The following is a 26,122-nucleotide window of genomic DNA, read 5'->3' on the forward strand; positions in this document are numbered from 1 at the left end:
CTTCAGTCTCACTGCTTATTGTTGACTGCATAGGATCTGTATGACTTTGACTTAGAATGGTAGGTCATATGTGTCTCAACATGTCCATTTATTCTATAATTTCCAGTTGATTGGGATATAGTATTTGAAAATATTCCCTAATAATCATCTGATTTTCAGTGTTTTTTAGTATAATATCCACTTTTTACATCTAATTTTATTCACGTTTCTCTTTCTCTTCCTTTTGTCTCTTTTTCCCTTACTCCAGCTCCAATTTTTTCATTTATTTCGGTCTACTGGTCTCACCATAACCTGCACAATGAGGGAATATGTAACTCATACAGAGGTGAGGAAGGGCTGAAAATAAAAGTCTGAAAATATAGTATTATGATACAAAAACAAAGGACACTAGAAATGTTTTTTAAACAGGGGCTTAACTGGGTGGAAATGACCTGATGTGTCTGATCCTAACAAAGGGAAAAAGGCTTTGAATGCTTTCGTTATAGTGAAACACATCAAAGAAATTTATTGTGTGGAGGGTTCTTCAAAGTAAATAAGAAGGAAGAGGCTGTGTGGAAACTGGATTGTTTGGAAGCCTATCACTTGCAAAGTAATTCTTCCTCTTCTAGGCAACTGGCACCTCAAGGCCACTTGGGAACACTGGTATCTCATTCCACCTCCAGGGAGTTTCTTTGAATATAGTGTTGTCTGAACTAATAAATTCTGCAGTATCACAGAATTATCTTTGAGTGGAATGTTGCCAAGGCAACAGAACAATCTCAGGTCAGTGAGATAGCGCAGAAGGATCTCCAGTAGGCACACCTCAGCTGAGAAATGGCTCAGACAAATTCAAAATTCATTTGCAGCTGCCAACATACTGGTATTGGGTTTGGCTTGTTCTTATATTTCTAAGATCTTAAAAAGCATCTAATTAGGTTTGTTTTTTCAGGACTAATGTTTCAACATAGGCTTTCATAGCTAGAATAGAATAACTTTTGCTATTTTTTACAGATTGTTACATTGCACTTCCTTTTCCATTTGCTTTGAGAATTTTTTAAATGTCCCCCTGATTTCTTAATGACCCACAATTTGTCCAAAACTGTTGTGCAATATCCATGCATTTTCTCATTTCTTCATTTTCTCTTGCTGTTGATTTTTAGTTTCATTCAATTAAAGTCTGATAAGATGAGAAAAACACTTCAAATTATTGGACAAGTAAAGGATTTTTTATGACTCAAATTCAATCAGTTTGGGGACAAGTTTTATTACCTAGTACAAAGCTGTATTCTACAGCTTATGGATGGAATACTGTATAGCAGTCTATAAATTCCATTTGGTTTATAGTATGAAGTCATATTTTAATTTTATTTTTGTTGGGGTGCTTGACCTATTGATGAAAGTGGGACTGTGAAACCACCTACTACTGTCATATTGGGGCCTATTTCTCCCTTTATGTCCACAGTATGTGCTTAATAAAATTGGGTGCTACCATATCAGTATGTTCTTATGTGTGTATTTCTCAGTGTGTGTTTTTGTATGTGTGTGTGTGTGTGTGTGTGTGCCATTTATAAATCTTCCTGTTGAATTATTCTCTTTATCAATATGTAGTGGCCTCTCCCTCTTCTGATTGATTTTGGCTTGAAGTGTTCATTGTGTTAAATAAACAGACACATTGCTACTTGCTTTTGGCCTCAATTTTATTGGGATAAAATTCCAGGTCATTTCAATTTATGTTTGCATTTGCCCGTGAGGTGAGCTTCTTTCTCCAGGCACTTAATTGTGAGTTTCTATCTTTGAATCCAGTAACCAGTGTATATGTTCTAATTTGAAAAATTAGAACCAGTTAATGGTTTTTAACAAAATGTGTATACTAAGGCCTTAAGTGTATTGATGTGATGAATTACATTTATTTATTTCCATATATTGAATCAACCTTGCATCCCTGGGATGAACCCCACTTGATCATGGCACACAATCTTTTTAATATGTTTTTGTATATTATTTGCTATAATTTTATTGAGAATTTTTGCATCTATGTTCATCAGGTATATTGGTGTGAGTTTTCTTTTTTGATGTGTATAGTATAGTATAGTTTTAGTATCAGGGTAATACTAGCCTCAGAATGAGTTTGGAAGGGTTTATTCCTTATCTGTTTCATGGAAAAACTGGAGTAGTATTGGTGTTAATTGTTCTTTGAAGGTCTTGTAGAACATGGCTGAGAATCTGTGTGGTACTGGGCTTTTCTTGGTTGGTAGGGTTTTGATGGTGTCATCGTTTCATTGCTGGAAAATCCATCTGTTTAAATTGTTTATATCCTCCTAATTCAGTTTGGGAAGGTCATATGTCTCTAGAAATTTTTTGATATCTTTGAGATTTTCTATTTTATTGAAGTATACATTTCCAAAATAGTTTCTGTTATTGTCTGTATTTCAGTAGTGTCTGATGTGATACTTCCATTTTCATCATAAATTTTAATATTTCAAGTATTTTCCCTCTTTCTCTTTATTAACATGGCTAAGGGTTTGTCAATTTTTTTTTTCAGAGAATCAACTTTTTGTTTTGTCACTTTTTTGACTTGCTTCTTTTGTTTCAAATTCGTTGATTTCAGATATGGGTTTAATTATTTCCTGTCTTCTGCTTTCAGTGTTAATTGTTCTTCTTTTCTAGGGCATTTAGATGTAATATTACTTCATTTATTCATTGTCTTTCTATTCCTCTAATGATTGAGTTCAATGCAATGAACTGAGCGCATGCGCACGGCGTTCTCGAGGAGGCGGCGGTGGCGCTGGTGGTGGCTGCTGCGGCGTCTGTGAGGACCAAGGCGGTGGGAGTGCCATCTTCGGCAGGGTTGACCCGGGTTTCGGCTTATGGCATCGAGCGGCATCTAACCTAAGATTATTAACTGAAGACAAAATACTTAACTATGCAAAATTCTCACATGGATGAGTACAGAAATTCTAATAATGGCAGCACAGGCAGCAGTTCAGAGGTAGCGGTAGAGCATCCTGCTGATTTCAATACTGAGATTATGAATGTTACGGAAATGGAACAGTCACCTGATGGCTCTCCCAGTGTGAACGCATCTACAGAAGAAAGTGAAATTGAAATGGCAAATGCTGTGGACCTTCCAGTGACAGTGACAGAAACGGAAACAAATTTCCCTCCAGAATATGAAAAATTTTGGAAAACCTAGAAAATAATCCTCAGGATTTTACAGGCTGGGTATATTTGCTTCAGTATGTAGAACAGGAGAATCACTTGATGGCTGCCAGGAAAGCATTTGACAAATTTTTCATACACTATCCGTATTGCTATGGTTACTGGAAAAAGTATGCAGACCTTGAAAAGCGACATGACAACATTAAGCAATCAGATGAGACGCTGTCATTGATGCTCTAATGGGTCTGTGCCCTATGGTCTGTAACCCAAAGCCTGCCCACACAACCCGGTCAGAATGCAGGGACTGCTGCGCTTTGAAGATCAAGACTCTGCACGTGGGGATCAGAACATTGCCATGTTCTATCCAACCTCCACCCAAATGGTGTATCGCCGGGGGCTTCAGGCAATACCTCTTAGTGTTGACCTTTGGATTCATTATATAAACTTCTTAAAAGAAACATTGGACCCAGGTGATCCTGAGACAAACAGTACCATAAGAGGAACTTTTGAGCATGCTGTTCTAGCTGCAGGAACAGATTTCCGATCTGACAGACTATGGGAAATGTATATAAACTGGGAAAATGAACAAGGAAACCTGAGAGAAGTTACAGCTATATATGATCGCATTCTTGGTATTCCAACACAACTGTATAGTCATCATTTTCAGAGATTTAAAGAACATGTACAGAATAACTTGCCTAGAGATCTTTTAACTGGTGAGCAGTTTATTCAGCTGAGAAGGGAATTAGCTTCTGTAAATGGACATAGTGGTGATGATGGTCCGCCTGGTGATGATCTACCATCAGGAATTGAAGACATAACTGATCCAGCAAAGCTAATTACTGAAATAGAAAACATGAGACATAGAATCATTGAAATTCATCAGGAAATGTTTAATTATAATGAGCATGAAGTTAGTAAAAGGTGGACATTTGAAGAAGGTATTAAAAGACCTTATTTTCATGTGAAACCATTGGAAAAGGCCCAACTAAAAAACTGGAAAGAATACTTAGAATTTGAAATTGAAAATGGAACTCATGAACGGGTTGTGGTTCTCTTTGAAAGATGTGTCATATCATGTGCCCTCTATGAGGAGTTTTGGATTAAGGAGATGGTCTGCTTGCAACCAGATTTGACTGCTGCATATGCCAACCTCGTTGCCTCTCTTCGTCCTTCCTTACAGAAACTAGTCTAGTGGTTCAATAAAGTATGCCAAGTACATGGAAAACCATAGCATTGAAGAAGTGAGGCATGTCTTCAGCAGAGCTTGTACTATTCATCTTCCAAAGAAACCCATGGTGCATATGCTTTGGGCAGCTTTTGAGGAACAGCAGGGTAATATTAATGAAGCCAGAAATATCTTGAGAACATTTGAAGAGTGTGTTCTAGGATTGGCAATGGTTCGATTACGAAGAGTAAGTTTAGAACGACGGCATGGAAACATGGAAGAAGCTGAACATTTGCTACAGGATGCTATTAAGAATGCCAAATCGAATAATGAATCATCATTTTATGCTATCAAACTAGCCCGGCATCTCTTCAAAATACAAAAAAATCTTCCAAAATCAAGAAAGGTGCTTTTGGAAGCAATTGAAAGAGATAAAGAGAATACGAAGTTATACTTCAATTTACTTGAAATGGAATATAGTGGTGACCTCAAACAAAATGAAGAAAATATTCTAAATTGTTTTGACAAAGCTATACATGGCTCATTACCTATTAAAATGAGAATTACATTTTCTCAAAGAAAAGTGGAATTTCTTGAAGATTTTGGCTCAGATGTTAATAAGCTTCTTAATGCTTATGATGAACATCAAACACTCCTAAAAGAACAGGATACTTTGAAAAGGAAAGCAGAAAATGGATCAGAAGAACCAGAAGAAAAGAAAGTATGCACAGAAGATACAACTTCATCTTCTACTCAGATGATTGATGGTGATTTACAGGCAAATCAAGCTGCGTATAACTATAGTGCTTGGTATCAATACAATTACCAGACTCCTTGGAATTATGGACAGTATTATCCTCCCCCTCCAACCTGATGCGAAAATGTAAATTTCAGATGGAATATGTTAAAAGTATGAAATTATTTTTTTTAAATGAGGGATGTAAACATAGCATAAGCTTGTTTGTTGTATTTGATAACTTGTTTTCCGTTTCTGTGTAACATGATTTGTTTAGTAATAGGGGAAAATATCAATTAGTAGCTTACCACAGATACTATTTCCTACCATTTATAAAATTTACTTTTTATTGGAGAAATATTTTTTTTATTTTTTGCATTAAGTGGTCTAGAATTCTTTTGCAATGCATTTGCAACAGTTTTGTAGCCTTAAGTGTAGGAAAAAAAAAAACTGACTTCAAATCATGTCAGTGTAGTACAAGATTCTGAAAACACATAAGGGCTGGTTATTAAGGATTTACCTCCTCTGTAAGACAAAAAATGATTTTTAACTGTTGCTGACAAGGTTGTCTTGAGTGTTTCAATTATACTTGTGAATTTGGATGTAACTGCAGAAAAGATACACTATTGAAGTATGCCTTGGAATAGATTATAAATGAGAAAATGTCATGTTTGCATCCCTTTAAAAATGAAAATCATATCAAAAGTATGTTGTTTCAGGAGACTTTGTATTTAGATTATTCACGTAAAACTGTGAGCAAGCTTTCATTTTGATCAAACTGATCATCTTCATTTTTGTAATAAAACTGAACATCCCAAAAAAAAAAAAAAAAAAAATGCAATGAACTTTCCTCTTAGCACTGCCTTCATAGTGTCTAAGAGATTTTGATATGTTGTATCACTGTTCTCAATAACCTCTAAATTTTTTTTTATTTCATCCCTGATTTCTTCTACTATCCATTTGCCATTCAACAGTGTACTATTTAGTCACCCAGTAATATTGTGTTGTGGTCTAACTGATTATTGAAATTGAGAAGATTTTGTTTGATGTATATAGATGCTCCATTTTTTGGTGCATAAATATTTAGAATTGTTATGTCTGGTTGATGTATAATTCCCTTAAGCAGTATGAAATGGCCTTCTTTGTCCCTTCTGACTAACTTGGACTTGAAGTCCACTTTTTGATATGAGACTGAAAATCCCTGCTTCTTTGCTTGGTCCATGTGAGTGATATGTTTTTTCCATCCTTTTACCTTGAGTTTGTGGATGTCTTTGCCTGTGATGTGAGTCTCTTGGACAAGCATATAGTTGGATCTTGTTTTTTAATTCAACTGGCCAATTTATGTCTTTTTATTTATGAGTTTAGGGATCTAGAGATGCAGCCACCTCCATCTGGGGACACTGACCAAGTCTAACGATCCATTATGCAGGTGCATGCAGGCTTGGTTATACCTGAGGCCTTCCTGCTGAATGTGCTAGTAGTCACTTTCTTGTTGCAGAGGCAGAGGGGAGTCAGGCTTTCCCCAGCTTCATGAATCCTGGAGCACTCGGGAACAAATGAGTTTGGCTACCGTGGATTGGAAGGTAGGAAGTTGTTGTGAGGTCATCTTGCTCTCAGTTCTTGCAGCAAGCTGGTTTGGCACCCAACGGGTTCCCAGAGCCCACTCTGCTTGGCACTCATTGGTAGCCAGCAGTAGCCCAATCCCCAACTCCATCTCCAACGTCCACCTGCTCCTGCCAAGTCTGGCATCAGTCGGTCATTCAACAGGGCCATGCAGTCTCCTACCCCAACCTAGCCACCAACGCTGTCCATAACTCACAGCTGTGTTTAAACCCGCAGCTGTCAGTGTCTGGTCCTGATCTGCCTGATTCAGAACAGCTCTCCATGACAAGTGAACATGTCAAGGTTTTCAACCCTCAAGACCTCCTGGGAGAGAATACCCTGACCTCTTAATAGGAGCTATTTGGTTTAAGCATGTATATTGTTTGCACTGGGTACTAAAAATATTGATATCCCCCATAAACGCGAGGTATAAGAGACTTTCAGGGACATTGTAATTCTATAAGGTAAAAACCATAGTACCTCAGATCCACACTGCCAAATGTGAAGACACACAAGCAACATGAAAAAACAAGGGAATAAAACACACTAAACAAACCAAGATGCTCCAATAATAGAATCCATTGACAACACAGAAGAAATGTCAGAGAAGTCATTCATAATATACATAAACTGATACATACAGAAAGAATGATGTAAGAAGTAAAATCACAGATAAATTTCAGGAGGTGAAAGATCACTTCAATAAAGAGCTACTGATTATGAAAAGAAACCAAGCAGAAATCCTCAAGATGAAGGAATCAATAAACCAAATTAAAAATTCAACCAAGGCACATTATAATGAAAATGTCTAATATAACAGAATAAGGATAGACTTCTAAAAGCCACAAGAGAAAAGTTTTAGATTACATACATGGAGAAACCAATTTAGATCTCAGCAGATTTCTCAACCCAGACTCTCAAAGATAGAAGGTCCTCCAATAACATATAGCAAGCTCTGAAAGAAAATGGACGCCAACCAAGAATTTTATATCCAGCAAAATTAATCTTCATTAGAAGATGAAAGGAAAACCTTCCATGAAAAACAAAGTTAAAAGAATTCACAACTAGACAGCCAGAACTACAGAACATTCTCAGCAAAATATTCCAGGGGGAGGAAATGAGAAAACACACACACACACACACACACACACACACACAAGTGAAAACCAGCAACCAGCAAAAAGAGGAACTATACCAAAGGAAAAGACAATCAAAGGATAAATAAGTCAAATTAAAAACCAGACTACAAAAAGGTGAATGAAAATAATAAATCATATCTGATTAACAATCCTGAATGTTAATGGATTCCTGGATTTTTTTTTCTAAGATTGACAAAAGCAATAGAAAAAGAACAGTTGTGTTATGGAATAAATATGCCTGGGAAAGGTGATCGTCCACATTTAAAAATAAAATAAAATGGCTCTCATAATATATACCATGTAAAAATATTAGTTAAAATATTACAGAAATTTAAATTTCAGAGTTTACATATATAAGCTGAATAGAAAAAAATTATAAATATTTATGAGTATGGTAATAGTTTCTCAGGTGTGATACAAATGAATGAATAAATTAGAATGTGAAAATTGGATGTCATAAAACAAAAATTTTCTACATGAAAGGACATTATCAATAAAAAAATTTTTAAATGACTAATATTGGTAAAGCATGCATCTAATAATTGATATGCATCAAGAAAATATAAAGAAAATTAGCAATACAATAATAAGAATATCACCAAATCAAAAAATGACTCAAAGTTCTGAATAGACATATGTCCCAGAGAAATATGCACATGGTCAATGGAGACCTAGAAAATAGCATTACAACTATTAAAAGTAAATTCATAACAGAAACATATAGCAGTATCTCACTATATCACCAATAACAGTTATAATAAAAATAATAAAGTGTTGGCAATGATGTGAGATGTTAAAATATTCATGAAATGCTGGTTAGAATGGAAATTGGTTGTCGCTAGAGTTTGGAGTCTACCAGGTCTACAAAGTATAAACAAAATTTCATAATACCCAGAAATTTCACTTTAACCTATGTAACCAATAGAAATGAAAACATATTCAAATAAACCTAGTACATAAATATTAATAAGTAAGATCGTTCATAATAGCCAACGTTTGGGAAAAAACTAGAGTGCAAAAACATAAGAATGAACAAACAAATATAATCTATTTTACACTGTTAATTGTGATTCGACTTGGTAGGGAACACACAAATGTTAACATGGTCACAAGAGTTTAAGGTAATAATTCTACAAAGTGGGACCACTGGACTGACCCCTACATGCTTTCATTTTTATAAAATAATTTAACTGCCTTGTTAAAATTAATATAGTGTGTTACATTTCTCAGCAAACAAGCTATTTTTTGCAAGAGAAATAGAGGCCCAAAATGCAAAAAAAAATACAAGTTACCCTGTAGAGAGGGAGAGGTGGCCTTCTATGACCCTTACAAAGACCAGGTTTCAAAACTGAGGGAGATGAGGACAATTACATGTAACCCTAAAATCTGTTGGTAACAGGTTGCAGTTAGAACAGGTTATCATAGTTCAAAGTGACCTAGACTTGCAGGGAACTCTGGAAGTTACCATGCACAGGGAAACTTCAAAGTCTGAATTCATCCTGCTCTCCTTCAAAAGTCAAAGGAAGACCTAGGCAAACTCTTCTGGAAAATTCCCTGGAACTCTCAAAAAACAGAGGGCAGGAAGGGCCTATTGTCCTCCTCCTGAGAGGACAACTTAATCCCTTGAGAATGTCCCCTTTTCCCTTTTCCTGTGCCTTTAATAAACTTATGCCTGATACCCTGAGCAACATGTCTAAAATATTTCTGGCTTGACCACAAAAATCAGGATGAGAAAGGACTTCCATAGCTGCCTCAGCTCACTGACATAGCTCATGCCCTATCATAGAATGAAAAGGAATGAAGTCCTGACATATGTCACAACACAGATGAACCTTTAAGTCATCACTGTAAATATTGATATCAATCACCAAAACGCATAATTATTTTAAAGGGTTGAAATCAATCACTAAAACCCAAATATTATGTAACAATTATTTTAAATACCCCCAGGATAAGCATATCTACTGCTTAGATTAGAGATTACCTAGGAATGAGGGATATGGAATGATTAGAGGTACAAGTTTAGATTGCTAAAATCCTTTGATATTGAATGTTAAGTGAAGATTACAATTCAGCGTTTCTTCTCAGAGTTTGAACTATTGAAATGTACACTTAAAAATGGTGATTTTTAATCCTATCTTTATATCCAAAGGTATTACTGAAAAAATTCTGTTAAACCATGATACCTAAAAAATGTTGATTCAACTGTATATTTACCCTAGTTCCAGTCAAGAAATGTGTAGGCACAAGTCACCTCACTTGCAACCATTTCTCACACTAGTTTAAAGCTCCTAACCTGATGCAGGTATATCGCACATGCAGGATCAATTCTTAACTGCAGGAAAGCATTTACAATCATGAAAGAGTCATTGCACACACACAAACATGAAGTCCCCTAACCTTTGATTTTTCTACTTGGCGTCCAGATCATATTCTAAATGATCACTTATGTATTTACTTTGATGTGCACATGTTATATTTTTAACTAAGTAATGATTTCTTCTTGGATATCAGCAAGAGCAGAGGGAATTCAATATGAAAGGAAGCCTTGCATTTCACCAGAATGTCTACAAAAATGACTGCAGTTCTGCTGCTGCTACAGCTGAGTAGTCACTTTGGTTCTGGAAGTTGTGGAAAGGTGCTGGTGTGGACAATGGAATTCAGCCATTGGATCAGCATGAAGACAATACTGGAGAAGCTCACACAGAGGGGACATGAGGTGACTGTTCTGAGACTTTCAGGTTCCATTTGAAAATATTTTGGGTGGAAATATTATTCAATACTTGCAGAATGTGGGAGTCAATTTTCTGCTTATGTACAGAATATATGTAGAGATGTAGTTTTGAATAAGAATCTTAAGGCAAAACCATAAGAATCAAGGTTTGATGTCATTCTTTCAGATGCCATTTGTTCCTGTGGTGAGTTGCTGGCTGAAATTCTTCAAAAACCATTTGTGTACACTCTCCACTGCTCTCCTGGTTATACAATGGAAAAGTACAGTGGAGGACTTCTTTTTCCTCCTTCCTATGTGCCTGTTATGTTTTCAGAACAAAGTGATCAAATGACATTTATTGAGTGGGTAAAAAATATGCTATATATGATTTATTTTGATTTTTAGTTCGAATCATTTAATGAGAAGAGATGGAATCAGTTTCATAGTGAGCTACTTAGTGAGTCACATGTAGTATAGAATCCTGGACCTTTTGAAGTTGAACTTACAAGAATATAAAGTTAGAGGAATTCTTTAATAATGTCATGTGATAAAAGAAAGTCATCTCTCAAACTCAAAGTGCTACAGAAAAAATTTATATTGAAGTGTTAGAAACCTTTGGTTATCACTTGTATAAGACACACCAGGAATGCATATTATATACCCACCACATAGAGCTCTGAGGACTTCTATAGCAACTGCATACAGTTTATCATTGCATTATTCATTTTATTCATCTTTAAAAACTAATTTTAAACTTCACTTAATGTCTTGATGAACATAGACACAAAGATTGAGGCCTACACATGTATTTCTAGTACAACTATCCATATAGCACTGAGAAAATTGTTTCCCAGTAGTTCAACTAGATGCTTCATTTAAAAACTTCTTTTGTCATTTTGCCTAATGTACATTTGTAAGAATCAGATATTTGGAAAATATAGCAAAAATCTGAAAAATGTACACTTTGTAATTTATTGCATGTTTTCAAATAGCTACGGAAAAGTGTTGGGAATGTTCCCAGCACAAAGAATTAATAAATGATTTTGGAGACACAGGTCCTATTTGCCTTGATTTGATCATTACATATTATATACATGTATTGAACTATAACACAATTCCCCAAAAGTTGTACAGTACATCATTATAATAAAATTGAAATTTTTCAAAATATAATAAAAAAATTAAAACTGCATAATTCTATTTGTTTCATCAACTTTGGAAATTATACACACCAGAAATGCCAGACTTTACATAATATTTATAGTAATTATTTTAAAAAGTAACATTGGAAATGTTTTAGATATACAACATTGGGGATTGATGAAAAACTTATCCATTGTTCAAGTTATACTATTATAATCATTTTTTCGGAGTAGCCAACTACATTATCAGACATTATGAAATATATTTGGAAAATGAGGGGCATATAATAAATGAGATTGGTATTTTCTTAGAGAATGAAACAACACATGATGGGATTAGACTTCTCTAAATATGTCATATATATTCACTTAGTTGTATGAATAGAAATGAAAACATACATATTTATATGTATTCATTGGCTAGAAATGGAACCCAGGTCCTCATGTGTACTGCACAAATGTTGGGACAATGAACTGTATTTTCAGCCTTTAACACAAAAAAAACTTAAATCAATTTAAATTTTCAACAACAAGGAGATTATTAGTAAGATCATTTCTTTTTTTATACTACTTCAGTATTTTATAATGAACCTTAAAATTTTAATTTTAAAGGATATTACAAATGGAGAATAACCAGTCTTCTCAGTAGGTAATATGTAATATGAGGATATGTCAGTTACTCATGTAAGTATGCACAAAATAAAAAGTGAATGAATGAACAAGTAAATAAATAAAATAAAAAAGGAATATTTCCCATGACACAGTTGAACAAGTATTTAAGCAGTGCATCAGTGAGATTAAATAGTGAATACCATTGTCTATAGTACTAAAAGTCATCTGAACACATAGAATACCTAGATATGTGAGGAGGGTCAAAGGGATAATGCAGTCATCATGAAGCAAATGTCACTAACTTCAAATTATAATTTTGAACAATGCTATAGGTAATTGAGGACCTGTAATTCAAATATGAAGTTATTTCATCTTCTTTTTTAATTTTTCTTTAATTTTTATAGACTGCATTTTGATTCATTGTAAACAAATAGGTTAAAACTTCTCATTTCAATGTATTATACATTGTAGATTCACACCATTCATGTAATCATACATGTGCATAGGGTAATAATGTCTGTCTCAGTCTACTACTTTCCTTCCCCTACCCCCTCCTGCCCATTTTTCTCTATACTGTCCAAAGTCCCTCCATTCTTCTGTTGAGCCACCCCATTATATATAATCATCCACTTATCAGAGAAAACATTTGGCCTTTGGTTTTTTGGGATTGATTTATTTCACTTAACATGATATTCTCCAACTCCATCCATTTACCAGCAAATGCAATAATTTTATTATTCTTTATGGCTGAGTAATATTCCATTGTGTGTGTGTGTATATATATATATACCACTGTTTCTTTATGCATTCGTCAATTGAAGGGCATCTAGGTTGGTTCCACAATCTAGCTATTGTGAATTGAGCAGCTATGAATGTTGGTGTGGCTGCATCACTGTAGTATGCTGATTTTAAGTCCTTTGAGTATAAACCGAGGAGTGGGATGGCTGGGTCAAATGGTGGTTCCATTCCAAGTTTTCTGAGGAATCTCCATACTGCTTTCCAGAGTAGCTGCAACAATTTGCAACTCCACCAGCAATGTATGAGTGTGCATTTTTTTCCTACATTCACGTCAACACATATTATTTTTTGGGTTCTTGATAACCATTCTAACTGGAGTTAGATGAAATCCTAGGGTGATTTTAATTTGCATTTCTCTAATTACTAGAGATGATGAGCATTTTTTCATATATTTCTTGATTACCTGTATATTTTCTTCTGTGAAGTGTCTGTTCAGTTCCTTAGCCCATTTATTGATTGGGTTCTTTGTATTTTTGGTGTAAAACTTTTTAATTTCTTTATAAATTTTGGAGATTAATGCTGTGTTGGAAGCATGTGGAAAAAAGTTTTTCTCCCACTCTTTAGGCTCTCTTTTCACATTATTGATTGTTTCCTTTGCTGAGAATAAGCTATTTAGTTTGCATGCATCCCATTTATTGATTCTTGCTTTTATTTCTAGCACTCTGGGAGTCTTGTTAAGGAAGTCTGGTCCTAAGTCAACATGATGAAGATTCAGACCTAATTTTTCTTCTGTTTGGTAAAGGGTCTCAGGTCTAATTCCTGGATCATTGATCCATTTTGAGATGAGTTTTGTACAGGGTGAGAGACAGGGATTTAATTTCATTTTACTGCATAAGGATTTCCAGTTTTTTCAGTACCATTTGTTGAAAAGGCTATCTTTTCTCCATTGTAAGCTTTTTGCACCTTTGTCTAGTATGAGATAACTGTACTTAAGTGGGTTTGTCTCCATGTTATCTATTCTGTACCATTGGTCTACCTATCTATTTTGGTGCCAATACCATGCCATTTTTGTTACTATTGCTCTATAGTAGTGTTTAAGGACAGGTATTGTGATACCTCCTGCATCATTCTTTCTCCCCAGAATTGCTTTGGATATTCTGGGTCTTTCTTCCAGATGAATTTCATGATTGCTTTCTCTATTTCTATAAGGAATGTCATTGGGATTTTAATTGGAATTTCATTAAATCTGTATAGTGTATTTGGAAGTTTGACCATTTTGATAATATTAATTCTGCCTATCCAAGAACATGGGAGATCTTTCCATCTTCTAAGCTTTTCTTCGATTTCTTTCTTTTATGTTATGTAGTTTTCATTGTAGAGGTGTTCCATCTCTTTTGTTAGATTAATTCCCAAGTATTTTTTTTAGGCTATTGTGAATGGAGTTGTTTTCCTAATTTCTCTTTGAGAACATTAATTGCTTATGAATAGAAATGCATTAGATTTGTGTGTTGATTTGATCTCCTGCTATTTTACTGAATTCATTAATTAGATCTAGAAGTTTTCTGATGGAGTTTATTGGATTCTCTACATATAGAACTATGTCATCAACAAATAGTGATAGATTGAGTTCTTCTTTTCCAATTAGTATCCCTTTAATTTCTTTCATCTATTTGCTTTGGCTGTATTTCAAGCACATGTTGAATAGAAGTGACAAAAAAAGGCATCCCTGTCTTGTTCCAGTTGTTAGAGGGAATGCTTTCAGTTTTACTCCATTAAGAATGATGTTGGCCATGGGTTTAGCATAGATAGACTTTACAAAGTTGAGGAATGTTCCTATTATCCCTATTTTTTCTAGTGTTTTAAGCATGAAGGGTGTTGTATTTTAATAAACACTTTCTCTGCCCCTATTGAAATAATCATATGATTCTTAACCTTAAGTCAGCTGATGTAATGAATTACATTTATTGATTTCCAGATTTTGAACCTACCTTGAATCCCTGCAGTAAACACCACTTGATCATGGTGCACTAATTTTTAATAAGTTTTTGTATGTGATTTGCCAGAATTTTGTTAAGGATTTTTGCATATATGTTCATCAGGATTAATTGGTCTAATATTTTCTTTCCTTGATGCATCTTTGTCTGCTTTTGCTATCAGAGTGATACTAGCTTCATAGAATGAGTTTGGAAGAGTTCCCTCCTTTTCTATTTCATGGAATACTTTGAGGAGTATTAGTATTAGTTCTTCTATTAAGGTCTTGTAGAATTCAGCTGAGAATCCATCTGGTAATAGGCTTTTCTTGGTTGGTAAGCTTTTGATGACTTCTTCTGTTTTGGTGCTTGAAATTGATCGGTTTAAATCGTGTATGTTGACCTGGTTCAGTTTGGGAGGATCATATGTCTCTAGAAACCTGTTGATGAAACCTGAGATTTTCTATTTTGTTGGAGTGTATATTTTCAAAATAGCCTCTAATTATGTTTTTTTTTCCCCCAGTGGTGTTTTTTATCTTTTCTTTTTCATCAAGAATATTAGTATTCTGAGTTTTCTCTCTCCCTCTCTTTGTTAGTGTGTCTAAGGGTTCATCAATTTTGTTTCCTTTTTCAAAGAACCAACTTTTTGTTTTGTCAATTTTTTGAATTGGTTATTTTGCTTCAATTTCATTGATTTCAGTTCTGATTTTAATTATTTCCTGTCTTTAACTACTTTTGGCAATGTACGGTTCTTCATTTTCTAGGACTTTGAGATGTAATGTTTGATCATTTTGTTCTTTTCTTTTTTTTATTGAAAACAAATGGGATACGTGTTGTTTCTCTGTTTGTACATGGAGTCAAGGCATACCATTTGTGTAATCATAAATTTGCCTATGGTAATGTTGTTTGATTCATTCTGTTATTTTTTTCCTTCCCCCCCCCACCCCTCGCACCCCTCTTTTCCCTCTATACAGTCCTTCCTTCCTCCATTCTTGCCTCCCTCCTTAACGCTAACCCTAAACCTAACCCTATCCCTAACGTAAACACCTCCCACCCAACCCCAATTATATGTCCTCATCCACTTATCAGCGAGATCATTCGTCCTTTAGTTTTTTGAGATGGGCTTATCTCAGTTAGCATGATATTCTCCAATTTCATCCATTTGCCTGCAAATGCCAATACTTTATCATTCTTTATGGCAGAGTAATATTCCATTGCATATATATGCCACAGATTCTTTATCCATTCATCAATAGAAGGACATATAGGTTGGTTCCACAATCTGGCTATGGTGAATTGAGCAGCAATGAACATTGATGTGGCTGTATCTCTGTACTATGCTGATTTTAAGTGCTTTGGGTATAGGCCAAGGAGTGGGATAGCTGGATCAAATGGTGGTTTCATTCCAAGCTTTCTGAGGAATCTCCATACTGCTTTCCAGAGTGGCTGCACTAATTTGCACCCCACCAGCAACGTATGAGTGTACCTTTCTCCCTACATCCTCGTAAACACCTATTGTTGCTTGTGTTCTTGTTGATCGCCATTCTAATTGGGGTGAGATGGAAACTTAGGGTAGTTTTGATTTGCATTTCTCTTATTACTAGAGATGTTGAACATTTTTTCATATATCTGTTGATTGCTTGTACATCTTCTTCTGTGAAGTGTCTGTTCATTTCCTTAGCCCATTTGTTGATTGGATTATTTGTATTCTTGGTGTAGACTTTTTTGAGTTCTTTATAGATTCTGGAAATTAGCGCTCTATCTGAAGTATGAGTGGCAAAGATATTCTCCCACTCTGTAGGCTCTCTCTTCACATTACTGATAGTTTCCTTTGCTGAGAGAAAGCTTTTTAGTTTGAATCTATCCCAGTGGCTGATTCTAGCTTTTATTTCTTGTGCTATGGGAGTCCTTTTAAGGAAGTCTGATCCTAAGCCAACAAGGAAAAGTTTTGGACCTACTTTTTCTTCTATATGATGCAGGGTCTTTGGTCTGATTCCGAGGTCCTTGATCCATTTTGAGTTGAGTTTTGTGCAGGGTGAGAGATAGGGGTTTGATTTCATTCTATTGCATATGGATTTCCATTTTTCCCAGCACCATTTATTGAAGAGGCTATCATTTCTCCATTGCATATTTTGGCACCTTTGTCTAGTATGAGAAAATTGTATTTATTTGGGTTTGTGTCCATGTCCTCTATTCTGTACTATTGATTTAGCTGTCTATTTTGGTACCAATACCATGCCGTTTTTGTTACTATTGCTTTGTAATAGAGTTGAAGATCTGGTATTGCGATACTCCTTGTTTCATTTTTCCTGCTAAGGATTGCTTTAGCTATTCTGGGTTTCTTACTCTTCCAGATGAATTTCATGATTGCTTGTTCTATTTCTGTAAGGTATGCCATTGGGATTTTAATTGGAATTGCATTGAATCTGTATAGCACTTTTGGTAGTATGGCCATTTTGACAATATTAATTCTGCCTATCCAAGAACATGGGAGATCTTTCCATCTTCTAAGGTTTTCTTTAATTTCTTTCTTTAGTGTTCTGTAGTTCTCATTGTAGAGGTCTTTCACCTCTTTTGTGAGATTGATTCCCAAGTATTTTATTTTTTTTGAGGCTATTGTGAATGGGGTAGTTTTCCTAACTTCTCTTTCTGAAGATTCATCACTTATGTATAAAAATGCGTTGGATTTATGAGCATTGATCTTGTAACCTGCTACTTTACTGAATTCACTTATGAGTTCTAAAAGTTCTCTGGTGGAATTTCCAGGTTCCTCTAAATATATAATCATGTCATCAGCGAACAGGGATAGTTTGAGTTCTTCTTTTCCAATTTGTATCCCTTTAATTTCTTTGGTTTGTCTAATTGCTCTGGCTAGAGTTTCAAGGACAAAGTTGAACAGAAGTGGTAAAAGAGGGCATCCCTGCCTTGTTCCAGGTTTTAGGGGGAATGCTTTCAGTTTTTCACCATTTAGAATGATATTGGCCATGAAATTAGCGTAGATGCCCTTTACAATGTTAAGGAATGTTCCGACTACCCCAATTTTTTCTAGTGTTTTGAGCATGAAAGGGTGCTATATTTTATCGAATGCTTTTTCTGCATCTATCAAAATAATCATGTGATTCTTGGGATATTGCAGTGCCCCCCATAGCTTATAGTGACCCTGCACATTTCCAAAACCTCTTCTTTAAGGGTAAGGTCAATATACTTGCAGCACACAGTACAAACAATATGAAACCCTAAATGAAATAACCCCTATGAGGACATTAACAATATTGTCATAACAAACGGAGAGGATGAGTTCAATTATTATCTACACTTTAACAAATAGATTTGCAATGAGTTCTACAGTTTCTAATGTTGGACAAAGAGGATGGGGAGGGGTGTTGGATGTAACTGTTAATGGAATAAGAAAAGAGTATACAGAAGTACTAGATTGTAGGAAGGTTGAAAGCAGAATCAAAAGAAGTTGGTTGTTAGATGAGAAAAGGGAGAAAGAGACTCTGAGGAAACAGGTAAACAGAAGGATAATAGAGCAAGAAAAATAAATAAAAACTTAAAAGTTTTCAAAAAGTGAAAAAAAAATCTACACAATAACAGTCATATACTATTCAACTTCCCAGTCTTCAGTAACCTGATGCATGAGAGTTACCTGACAATGAGCTTTCATTCTCCAGCAGGCATCTCAGGATGGAAATGGCCCCACCTAAAGATGGCAGCTTCCACTTCCAGAATAATCCAAGATGGCTGCACTGACTTTCAAACATATTGACAAATAAGGAACTATAGCACAGAGCATGGGTGCTGAGTCCATGTGGGGTATCATGGGTTGGGTCTGGGGTCCTGGAACCGGGGCATGGTCAGTCAGTCTGGTGGGTCCTGGAGGCTTGGTGCAGTCAGTTAAGCCAGGGGTCCTACAGGTCCTGGCTGTTGTCCCAAAATGGTCAGTCACATGTAACCAAACCTGCAGGTACTGTGACAGTGAACTTCCAGGCAACAGCAGGCAGCTGGCAATCCATTGGCAGTCTGAGGGTGGTCTGCCAGTCACCAGTGGATGAGTGGCAGGTAGACCTCAAGTGGTGATTGATGGATAGGTGAAAGGAAAGTGATGGGTCAACAAGAGACAGGGAAATGGGCAAATGATGGATGATAGTAGGGAGTCAGAAAGAAATCTGCACTCAAAAAGTAGTTGATATGCTGGCAGACTGCAGGATATCAAGGTGGACAAATAGGGTAAACAGCAGGGGATGAATAAGCAGCAAAAACTGCCTCACAGAGGAACAGATTTTTCTCTGCTTGAAACATGAGTTACAAAGCTACAAGGAATGCCGCCTCCATTTCACCATCTTGGATCACTCATCTTCTTTTTTTAAATGTTTTTTCAAACAAAGCCTAAACAATGGCAAGCAAGTGAAATATACTACAAGGTTTTGGAGAGCATGGCCATTATTTCACAGATGAAAACAGAAAACAATGAATTGAAAACATATAAAAAAGAAAAATAAATAAATTATTTTGGTGCAATTTCTAATAAATGTTTATATCTCTATTTCGGTTGTCAGTGAGTGACTTTATTGAACAAGATAGATTTATTCTCATATGGAATATGTAAGGCAAAGGATCAGAAACTACCTGTTAGGATAATCCTAAGACAATTCCAGAAAACATGGATTTTTAAAGAACATTCTAAAGATTGAAGTAAGAAGCTCAGTAGTATGACCAAATCTCTGCAGGAGAAAGGCCTGGAGGTGCACTTCCACTGGTGTGAAAGTTTTTTCCTGTTGCACACATTGAGGTGATAACAAGAGACTACCACAGCCAGTGAAATATAGCACATTCTACAGGAACATTAATTTTATAATGTGATTTCATATAATAAAGAAATACGTGCAGAAATATGTTTATCAAACTTGTAGCTACACATATGTATCATTAGAGAATTAATAAGACTCTGAACAATAATTTTGCAGAAATTCTAAACCCATACTCCTGAATTCTAGAAATTCTTAATTGTTTAACAATAAAGAATGATTTAGAGGTAGAATTTGCAATATTCTGATTACATTATAAGAAATTTTAGAGCAAAGAAAAAGGTAAAGATTTACCTCAGTTATATCTAAATTTTTCTTCATGTTTTTAGAGAAATAAAAGAGCAATCAACACACCATACTCCATCACATAATCATCACCACTGCATTGTTGCACATTACAAGTATATTTTGCTTCAGAATCTTGCACCTGACAGTTTAGTAATAAAACACTTTCAGTTATATAGGACAGTTTTATAAAGGCTTCACACAAGGGTATCACTTCACTTTTTCCAAAAAAGTATTTGGCATATGATCTACGATGATTATGAAGGGAAATTTGGCATTCACAATTTGGAGTCTTTGGTGAAGTATTCAACTTCAGCAGGTGGGGATTCTTTAGAGATTCAAATAAGCATCTGGGAGGTCAGGACATTGTTCTCTATGGACCAAGTCAGGAGGACAGGAGCAAATATGGATAGTATTTTTGGTGAGTTGTAGCCACATGATGAAGGAAACTAGAATTAAAAATTCATTGAAGATAGTGACATATAAACTAGTTCAATTTAGAGGTTAAAGTAATTCAAATGGATGTGCTTTAACATTCCATTGTAACAAAATTCACCTACAATCTCTTAACCTCATTTCTGATCAATGATAAACTAAGTAAGATTATTATTGCCAAAACATGTTTTGACTTGTTGGATTCATAGGATTATTTACATCCATACAGAAATAATAGAGATTGGCCACATATTGCTTTGTGAGTATGCCTTGCTGAATCTTTTTTGCTAGGAGTATCAGATGAGAATTCTAATCTCCTGTCAAGGCTGGGAAGTCAAGTCAGGAATCAGACTTCATCTTTAATATCTTTAAATCTGGGTAAATTCCTCTCTTCTTGCAATCACCAAGATATTTTAAGGTTTGTGGACCTGATGAGAAATACCTTGTTTACCAATGCAGACAGGAGGGAATTGTGTAATTCATAGCTATTTTGTCATACAATTATTGTGTTTATTAACAAAACTAAATTTGATAAGTTAAAACCTCATGTCAAAATTGCATAAATGCATAGTTCCATTCTTTAATTAGTGTTTCGGTGGTTAATATGAGTTTGAAATGGGATCAATATCTAATTAATATATACAACACAATAGTATATATCAAGTTATCATGTTGAGACAAAAATTTTCAAAAACTGTTTTGGGGAAGATAGATTATGACATCAGCAAAAGTTGATATCATCTCAAGGTATTTTCTTTTATCATAGGTAACTGGTTAATACATTGTGAATATAAATATAATTCCATCATATACTTAATGCTGATTGCTCAGAAACCATTTTTCATTAAACCAATATCAAACTAATCTTTTTCCCAAAGATTTGTTCAAGTTATATGAACATGAATCCCATTTTTGGTTTTTTTTTCCCATATATTTCTAGAAGTTTGTAATTTCTACAAGTTCTGATTTTACTCTATGTAAATGTGAATAGAAATCTGACCAGAAGTTTTATAAATTTAATAAGAAATACCATCTTGTACTTAGGAAATATCATATAAATATAACACATACATAAATAAACATAGTATATGACAGCCACCTTCACAGAGCCTATGGCCTTCATTCTAAAATGTTAATCATGAATCAGGCAACATTATAATACAAACCTCAATGCATTATCCCCACTTAATGTTTTATCCTAACTGTGTTTTTGATAAAAATTCAATAATTTGAAATGATCTACACAATATGGAGTGAAGTTTTATTGAACAGGCATTCAGTAAAGATATGTTGATAAGATTATATTTAACATATTCCTATGGTGGTCATTTTATTTCTAATATAACTTTTTTTTCCATTCAACCTTCATTACTTGCCTCTAGCAATTAGAGAAATGCAAACCAAAACTAAGATTTCATCTAATTCTAGTCAGAATGGCAATTTTCAAGAATACTAGCAACAATAAGCATTAGCAAGGACGTGGGGGAAAAGCAACATTCATGCTTTGCTGCTGGTACTGAATATTGGTGCAACCACTCTAGAAAGCAATATGAAGATTCATTAGAAAACTTGGAATGGAACCACCATTTGACCCAGCTATCCCACTGCTTGGTCTATACTCAAAGGACTTAAAATCAGCATACTACAGAGATACAGCCACATCAATGTTCATAGCTGCTCAATTCACAATTGCTAATCTGTGAAACCAACCTAGATGCACTTCAATAGATGAATTAATAATGAAATTGTGGTATATATATAACTAATGAAATATTACTCAGCCTTAAAGAAGAATAAAATGATGGCATTTGTAGTTAAATGTATGGAGTTAGAGAATATGACGCTAAGCGAAATAAGCCAATTCCAAAAAACCAAAGGTCAAATGTTTTCTGTGATATATGGATGCTGATCCAAAATGGGATGGTGGGGGGAAAGGAAAGAATGGAGCAACTTTAGATTGGGCAGAGGGAAGTGAGAGGAAGAGAAGGGGTTTTGGGATAGGAGAGATGATGAAACGTGATGTAAATTATTACCCTATGTACATGTAAGATTACATGAATGATGTGACTCTGCATTGTGTATAACCAGAGAAATGAAAAGTTTTGCTCCATTTGGGTACAATGAGTCAAAATGTATTCTGTTGTCATGCATAACTAACTGGAACAAATACAAAAATTATACATTCATGTTATGTATATTTGCACTTAATTTTAAAAAGAGCCACTGCTCTAGTATGTCCTCAAAATATTTTATTTTTCTCTCCTTATGTGGTTGAACCAATCATTAAAGCAGTTTTTGCTCTGCTATTGAATTTGTGATGAAGCAAATTCTTTTCTTCGCAGGAAATGGAAGACTTTGTCCAAATCTCAGAAGAAAACGGTGTCATGGTGTTTTCTCTAAGGTCAATGCTTGGTGCCCTGACTGAAGAAAGAGCTAACACGATGGCATCAGCCCTTGCCCAGATTCCACAAAGGGTAAGATAAGGTGACCTAATGGTACAGAACTATGGAAAGGGTCTATTGAACTCTCTAAAGGGTCTGATGACAGAAATTTCCTCGCGAAAAGTAAACTCTTGTGATATTTTTAAATTGTCTCAGCATTCACTTTAAAAACAAAATACACGTGGCAGCTGCTAAAATAGTGCAGCAGATATTTCTGATTAATGAAATTCAACACTAACATTGTGTTAAGGTAGAGGTACATTTAACAGGTTCACTGTGAATTTGATGTTGGTATGATAAACGGCTACACAAAAATCACCAAATTCTGCCATGTCCCTTTTCCCATGCAGGACCCCAATGTAGATACAAATGAAGTAAAATTTCAATGAACACCACACAATGATGATAAGTAGGTAATAAAAAGCCTAATTGCATCACATATTGTCATCTTCCCACATAATATTGGCCTCTATTCTTCTCCTAAATGATGAAAGGGGCTGTGTGTGGTGCTGTCCATGGTGCTATTCAGAGAAAGAAAGCCAGGGTAACTAACAAACCAACCAGACTTAGAGAAAAAGAAAAATGAACCTGCCCTGGTGACTGACCCTGCCAGTTTCTCAAGATTGAAGATGTCTGACTAAAGTTGAAGACAGGAAGCTGCCCCTAACATGGACAGTCTGCATTAGAAAAATACAATCCCCCAGTGCAAACACTAATACAATAATTTATTTTAAGAAAGGATTTCTGAGCAAAGTTTCTCACATATCTCTCAAAAGGAAAAAAGTATAACATTAATTTTAAAAGTTGACAACTGTAAAATACATGTTTATAAAGAATGATAAATGTGGGAATTCATTAGAAATTGTTGTGTAGACTATTGTCCCAAAATGATAGTAACTATCCATTTTTAAATATTTATATTTCATATTGAGAAATCTATTTACTTTAGCAACTATTTATGAACTCTGAAGATTGCATACCAAACATTGCTAATTAAAAATACTTACATAAATAGAATGTCCTTTATTTAAGTCCACATTTCAGTTATTCATATATCATCTCTTGTTCTCACTTCTCATTTCATTATCTGCATATAAGAGGCATTCAACTATGTAACTTCTTAATCTATTCCAAATTTTAATATGCTATACTTTGAAATTTTCTCAAGGAATAAGAGATCTGGTTTACCACAACAGGTTTTATGGAGATTTGATGGCAAGAAACCAGATAGATTAGGACCCAATACTCCACTTTATAAGTGGATTCCCCAAGGTGACCTCCTTCATATGACCTGGGAAATAAATCATAAAATATGAAGAAAAGTTAATCAGAAAGATAAAAGTTGAATAATACATGAATATATTGAAAATATTAATGAAAAATTCATTACTTACCTAAGTTCTTTATATTTACTCTCTTGACAGGGAAAAAAATGGATAAAGAAAAACTTTTGCATTTTATTAGACATGGTATAATATATTATCAGCATTTCAGATGCAATTTCCTCCCACAGAGAATTTTTGTCACTTTCTGCATGGTCTCTGTGTCTCCCATTTGTTCAACTTTAGATCTACCCTTTGACCTACTACAGGGCTATTTGAAATACCAAAAAAAACTGATACCTCTTCTTTATTACAATGTTCTCAGCATTTTCCATGACAAAAAAAAAGGCCATAATCTTAATGATAAAGTCCACTTCATTTCATGATAAAGTGCTGTCAGTCCAACCTCTGATTCCATCACCACAGCTACCCTACTCCCTGCTGCCTTGGACAGTGACAGCAGACTCAAGGATGTCACTGTTGCATGAATAGTACATAGTGGCTTACTTCCCCTCCTATGACCACACATGCTATTGCTGCTACCCCGAATATACTCTTTCTTTTGTCCACATGGCAACCTTTCCTCATCTTTCAAGTCTCAAGTCACATTCTTCCATGTAATCTTCACTTATCTCTCCAATGGACTTAAGTGCTTCTTGTTCTGAGTTTTAAAAGCAATTCCAGTACAGTTCATGGCTATAATCTGCTATCTAGAAAATAATTCATCTTAAATGACTCATGCTGTGCATTTCCTACCTTATTTATGACATAATTGATATTTTACCTTAATTTGTTCTAATCCTAGGTCATCCAAAAACCAAAGCTCTTATAACTCATGGTGGAACCAATGGCATCTGAGAGGTGATCTATCATGGAATCCCAATGGTTGGCATTCCTTTGTTTCCAAATCAACCTGATAATATTTCTCACATAAAGCTTTTTGTCAGCAAAAGAAGCAATCAATAATGTGAAAAGAGAGCCTACAGAGTGGGAGAAAATCTTTTCCACACACAGAGCACTCATCACCAAAGTTTATAAAGAACTTAAAAAACTTTACACCAAAAATACAAAGAACCCAATCAATAAATGGGATAAGGAACTGAACAGACACTTCACAGAAGAAGATACTCAGGTGATCAATAAATTTATAAAAATGTGCTCATCATCCCTAGTAATTAGAGAAATGCAAATTAAGACCACCCTAAGACTTCATCTAACTCCAATTAGAATGGCTATTATCAAGAACACAAGCAATAATAAATGTTGTTGTGAATGTGGGGGAAAAGGCACACTCATACATTGCTGGTGGAGTTGCAAATTGGTGCAGCCACTCTGGAAAGCAGTCTGGAGATTCTTCAGAAAACTTGGAATGGAACCACCATTTGACCCAGCCATCCCACTCCTCAGTTTATACCCAAAGGACTTAAAATCAGCATACTGCAGTGATTCAGCCACATCAATGTTCATAGCTGCTCAATTCACAATAACTAGATTGTGGAACCAACTTAGATACCCTTCAATTGATAAATGCATAAAGAAACTGTGAGATATATATATATATGTATATATATATATATATACACACACATATACACACAATGGAATATTACTCAGCCATAAAGAAGAATAAAATTATGGCATTTGCTGATAAATGGATGAAGGTGGAAAATATCATGTAAAGTGAAATAGACCAAGCCCAAAAAACCAAAGGCCAAATGTTTTCTCTGATAAGTGAATGATGATATGAGGCAGGAGCTAAAGGGGAAGAGAAGAATGAAGATCAAGGGACCAGCTCTTGCATTGGATTTTAACACAATGTCAAGTACTGGTTTGCTCAAAGCATTGAATGCAGTCATCAAAGACCCTTCATGAT

General features: G+C 35.0%; 2 protein-coding genes across 2 annotated transcripts; both read left to right on the forward strand.

Moving 5' to 3' along the window:
• Positions 1–3,328: 3,328 nt before the first annotated feature.
• Positions 3,329–5,552, forward strand: LOC306669152 (pre-mRNA-processing factor 39-like). The gene is made up of 2 exons (XM_079153047.1): positions 3,329–4,246; positions 4,347–5,552. Exons 1-2 carry the CDS (start codon positions 3,434–3,436, stop codon positions 5,178–5,180), a joined length of 1,647 nt encoding a protein of 548 aa, XP_079009173.1. The 5' UTR covers positions 3,329–3,433; the 3' UTR covers positions 5,181–5,552.
• A 4,760-nt stretch (positions 5,553–10,312) lies between these two features.
• LOC306669151 (UDP-glucuronosyltransferase 2B15-like) lies at positions 10,313–25,833 on the forward strand. The gene is made up of 3 exons (XM_079153046.1): positions 10,313–10,502; positions 22,829–22,960; positions 25,055–25,833. Exons 1-3 carry the CDS (start codon positions 10,347–10,349, stop codon positions 25,079–25,081), a joined length of 315 nt encoding a protein of 104 aa, XP_079009172.1. The 5' UTR covers positions 10,313–10,346; the 3' UTR covers positions 25,082–25,833.
• The last annotated feature ends 289 nt before the right edge of the window (positions 25,834–26,122 follow it).

This window comes from Sciurus vulgaris (genome assembly GCF_902686455.1).
Source record: "Sciurus vulgaris genome assembly, chromosome: 9".
Classification (NCBI taxonomy): Eukaryota; Metazoa; Chordata; class Mammalia; order Rodentia; family Sciuridae; genus Sciurus; species Sciurus vulgaris.